The sequence below is a fragment of the Dendrobates tinctorius genome, unplaced genomic scaffold, assembly GCF_039654945.1.
Source record: "Dendrobates tinctorius isolate UK_male_01 unplaced genomic scaffold, ASM3965494v1 ptg000057l, whole genome shotgun sequence".
NCBI classification, from domain to species: Eukaryota; Metazoa; Chordata; class Amphibia; order Anura; family Dendrobatidae; genus Dendrobates; species Dendrobates tinctorius.
This window is the reverse complement of record NW_027361725.1, coordinates 10,127,935-10,132,239: the sequence shown is the minus strand read 5'-3', so window position 1 is coordinate 10,132,239 and position 4,305 is coordinate 10,127,935. Positions and strand designations below refer to the sequence as shown.

General features: G+C 48.2%; 1 protein-coding gene across 1 annotated transcript; it reads right to left on the bottom strand.

The window, feature by feature from the left end:
- Positions 1 to 238: 238 nt before the first annotated feature.
- LOC141091950 (uncharacterized) lies at positions 239 to 2,358 on the bottom strand. The gene is made up of 2 exons (XM_073577760.1): positions 2,163 to 2,358; positions 239 to 2,051 (listed from the first exon to the last, which is right to left on the bottom strand). The coding sequence occupies exons 1-2, from the start codon at positions 2,351 to 2,353 to the stop codon at positions 995 to 997; spliced, it is 1,248 nt and encodes a 415-aa protein (XP_073433861.1). The 5' UTR covers positions 2,354 to 2,358; the 3' UTR covers positions 239 to 994.
- Between the last annotated feature and the right edge of the window lie 1,947 nt (positions 2,359 to 4,305).

The window sequence follows — 4,305 nt, the reverse complement described above, 5'->3', positions numbered from 1 at the left end:
TGTGTCAATTTATATCCTAAAAGGCAATCTTCTTAGGCTACTTTCACACATCAGGTTTTCGGCGTCAGGCGCGATCCGGCGTCGTGCCGGAACGCCGGATCCGACAAATGTTTAGTAAAACCGGATGTGACGGATCCGGTTTTCTGCCGGATCCGTCCTTTTCTTGACAGACAAAACCGGATCCGTCTCATCCGGTTCATCCGTTTTTCTATCCGTTTTTCGACGGATTACGCCGGATCCGGTTTTTAAAATTGACCCTTGTGGCCTTCCGAACGGGATTGGCTACTGGAAAACTAGATATAGCATGTTCCTACAGCCCTTCTTTGACAGGTTGTAGAGAAGAAAGTGCAGGTTGGAGAGAAGAGCAAGTTACTGGCGAAGATGGATGTTGTCATTGGAAATATTACCACTAGAAGTTCTGTGACGGTTTCAGGGACAATTTTCCACTATACTTTATGTCACCTCAAGGCAGAGTACACTGGGATGACAGAGTGTGAGAGATTTTTGCCCTAAACTTGTGTACCTTCTGGACCAACAGTATATACCTTTGCCAACCAAAGTTGGCTATCTTGTCATGGTCTTACTATTTTTACCTTTAGGCCACAGGTGTGTACCTGGTTGTGTTTTATGCAAAGTATTTCACCTTTTAACAAAAGTTGTGTACATTGGTAGGAAATCACCAACAATAAACACAACTTTTTAAGTGAAATACTTTGCTTCAAACACAACCAGGAACACAACTGTGGCAAAAAGCTAAAATTTACCCACAGTTATACCTGGTTTTGAATACCTTTTTACCTTTGAAATACCCTGTATTTAACCTTTTTTTAAAACATAGTTCGCCGCAGAAAGAAATGACAGACAACCATTGTGAAACGATAATTTAACTTTTATTTAAATTTTTTTTTTTTTTGTAGAATGTTTTTAAAGTGCAAAAAAACTTTTTTAGAAAGGTTTTAAACCCAATGGGCATTTTTATTACAAAAAACACACATTACAATTCTGTGTACTGTGGGGTGGAAATACTGCTGGAGGGGCTGCGGGACACTTCGACACTGGGTGTGTGGAGAGAGGACTGGGATCTTGGTGGGGAAGGAACAGTTAGAGGTGAAGGTGTGGAAAAAACTACAGAATGGGTGGACATGTGGGAAGCAGAAGAGGTGGTGGGTGGTGGAGTGGAGGGTTGGGCAGGGACTGTAGGAGCAGATGATGTTGATGGAAAGTTGTATGGGGAAGGAGTTTGGTACGGGGAAGGAGTTTGGTACGGGGAAGGAGTTTGGTACGGGGCAGGTTGCTGGAAGTGGGGAGATGACTGGTACTGGGGAGGTTGCTGGTACTGGGGAGGTTGCTGGTACTGGGCAGGTTGCTGGTATGTAGTAGGAGGGGGAGGATGAAAAGTGGCTGGAGGGGGTGCAGATGTAATAGGAGGGGGAGGATGGAAAGTGGCTGGAGGGGGTGCAGGTGGAGGAACTACAGTGGTGGGAGGTGGAGGTTGGGAGGTATCCTGCTGTAGAGCACCGTGGCACGAATGCATTACATGCATCTGCTGGGCAGGAGAGAGCGTTTCCATGCGCTCCACAACAGACCTGAAAAAGGTGTGGTTTGGCGAAGATCTTGCTTCTGAATGCATGGTTTGCAGAAGTGTCTTCACCTCCAGAATGCTGGAGTTGATCTGCTGAAAGCCTGCGGAGATTTGCTCTGACAAGACTTTGAGACAGTTCTGGAAAGATGCATTCAGATGCAATAACTCTTGCGCATAACTCTTTTCCTGACCCCTCTGCCGCTGTCGCCCAGTACCCGCAGGTGTACTAGAGGCGGCAGGGGCAGAAGGGTGGGGTAAAGGGAAAGCGATCTCCTCACCAGCAGCTTCATGTAATGTAGGCGGCCACGATGCTCCTGTGCTGGTGGATGGGACAGATGGGTCGAATGTGTGGGAAGGCAGGGAAGGTGCAGATGTACCGGGGCGGTCGAAGTGTCCCTCGGTGCCGGTCTCCTCAGGGATCGCCTCAGAAGGGTCCAATCGTGCAGGCTCCCGAGTGCTGCTCACCGTGCTGTGGAATAAAGAGAAAAAAAAACAATTAAAATACTGACATGGTATGGCCCTGGCTGAAAAAAAAAAGTTACATCTAACATTTTTTTCACATGTGGTGTGTAATATTTACCTTCTGGTGAGCATTGTTTCCCGGAGGAACGACAGGGCTTGTGCGTACTTGTACTTGCTCCTGCGTCCTCCAGATCCACTCGGGGCCCGCATCTCTTTATTGAACTCCTTCTTGAAACGATCCCTCACAGACCGCCACCGATTCACAATTCTGTTCCCTGAAACGAGAAAGGAGTGGTTAGTATACAACATCAGTGTTTCACAAACTCCAGTCCTCATGGTCCCCAGGGGTCATGTTTTCAGGATTTCAATAGTAAATAGAAATCCTGAACACATGATCCGTGGGGACCACGAGGACTGGAGTTCGGGAAACACTGGTTTACATCAAGCAACCGTTACTGTATATACTTACGCTCTTTAATCTGGTCCCGAGCTTCGAGGTCCTCCCAGCGGCCCACAAGGAGAGAACAGATTTCCTCCCAGAGTCGTCGGGTAATGATCAGGTCAGCGTGGCGGCGGTCAGCCATATTCCAGAGCGGCTCCCTTTCTCTGACGAGATCGATGAGGCGGTCCACATCAATCCCTCCATCCTCACCGTCAGAGTCGGGAGCACGCTGTGAATGCTGTTAAAGAAAAAGACAAAAATAACATAATTAGCCTCCACAAAAGAAATGAAATAAAAAGTGCAAAAAAACAAAGCAAAAATATTTATACTTACACGCTGGTGACCGCCGCGTTGCTGTCGCCGACGACCCTGGGAGGCACTGCGAGGACCTCTTGGCCGAGCACCAGATTGGGAAGACTAGAGAAGAAAACAAAAAATGTTATGAGTTTGGATGTAGGCATTTGTTTGCTGTGTGTGGTCTGCAGAACATTGTTTTCTATGTGTTGTGTGTAGTGTGATGTTGTGTTTCTGCGTTTGATGCAAAAAACTTACGAATTGTGAGCCCACTCCAAGCGTCTGTCCACCCCTTCCTTCTTCTTCTGGGAGCTCCTCTTCATCTTGTGATTCCTGTTTTGAAATAAAAGGCAATGAATAGACATATATTACAGAGATGATGGATTTTGGAAATAAAAACTTACCATCAAACGCTGACGATGCGAGGGAGGGCTCCCAGAAGAAGATGTGCTGTCCTGTTGATGGCCAGACAGATGGCCGTTCAGCATGCTGCTCCATTTGGGGTGGTGCTGATGGTGCTGCTGCTGCATCTCTTTGGCGGCTGTTGAATAAAGAGAAACAAAGGGCCAATGAATATCTTGATATTCCATGGCCCTAGTTTGGAGGAATGGGGGATTTGATAATTACCGTCTCTCATCTGCTGCTGGCCTCCCCTCCTCAGCATGTTCTATTTGCTGCTCCATTTGGGGTGGTGGTGGTGCTGATGGTGCTGCAGTGGTCTCCTGCCTTCTCCTGCTTCGCTTGGTTGCTTTCTTGGGTGGCATGTTGGGTGTGGCTGTGGGTCCCACTGTCTTGCTTTTATATATGTCTTGTGGGCAGAGCTACTGAGCATGCTCAGACCAAAAAAACCGGATCCGGCCACCGGATCCGGCTGTCGCCGGATCAGGCGCATTGCGGCGCTCATAGGCTTTCATTGTATTTCATAGGCAGGATCCGGCTATTTTTAGAAAGAACGGATCCGGCATAAATTTTGGAGAACTGTAGAAATGGATCCGTTTTTTTGCTGGATCCGTCTAGCAGGTTATATCTGTTTCCTGGGGGCTGGCCAATTGGATCTGAGCATGCGCAGACTTAAAAAAATGGATCCGGTGGCTGGATCCGTCTTTTTCTGGATCCGGCGCATTCCGGCGCCCATAGATTTTCATTGTAGCAAAAAGCTGGAAGCGCTTCCGGCTTTTTCGCCGGAGACAAAAAACGTTACAGTAGCCGTTTTTTCCAGACGCCGGATCGCGTCACATTGCCGGATCCGGCGAAAATCGGATGAAACGCATGGCCATCCGGCTCGATCCGGCGCAAATGCAAGTCAATGGGGGTGAAACCGGATCCGGCATTGCATTTCGCCGGATCCGGTTTCTGTCAAAAGCGCCGGATCGCGCCTGACGGCGAAAACCTGATGTGTGAAAGAGGCCTTAGAGATATTTATACCCCTGACTGCTATGGTGGGAGGAACCACACTCTATAACTAGAGGGAAGTAGGTTTCCTCCCATCACAGAGGGGATTGACTACCGCGAGGCAGAGGCACTT

Bases quoted from the DNA above. Each gene is read 5' to 3' on its own strand.
- LOC141091950 (XM_073577760.1), bottom strand. From the start codon at position 2,353: ATGTTGTATACTAACCACTCCTTTCTCGTTTCAGGGAACAGAATTGTG. The intron at 2,052-2,162 runs GTAAATATTACA...TTTATTCCACAG, and splicing joins GAAACAATGCTCACCAGAAG to CACGGTGAGCAGCACTCGGG.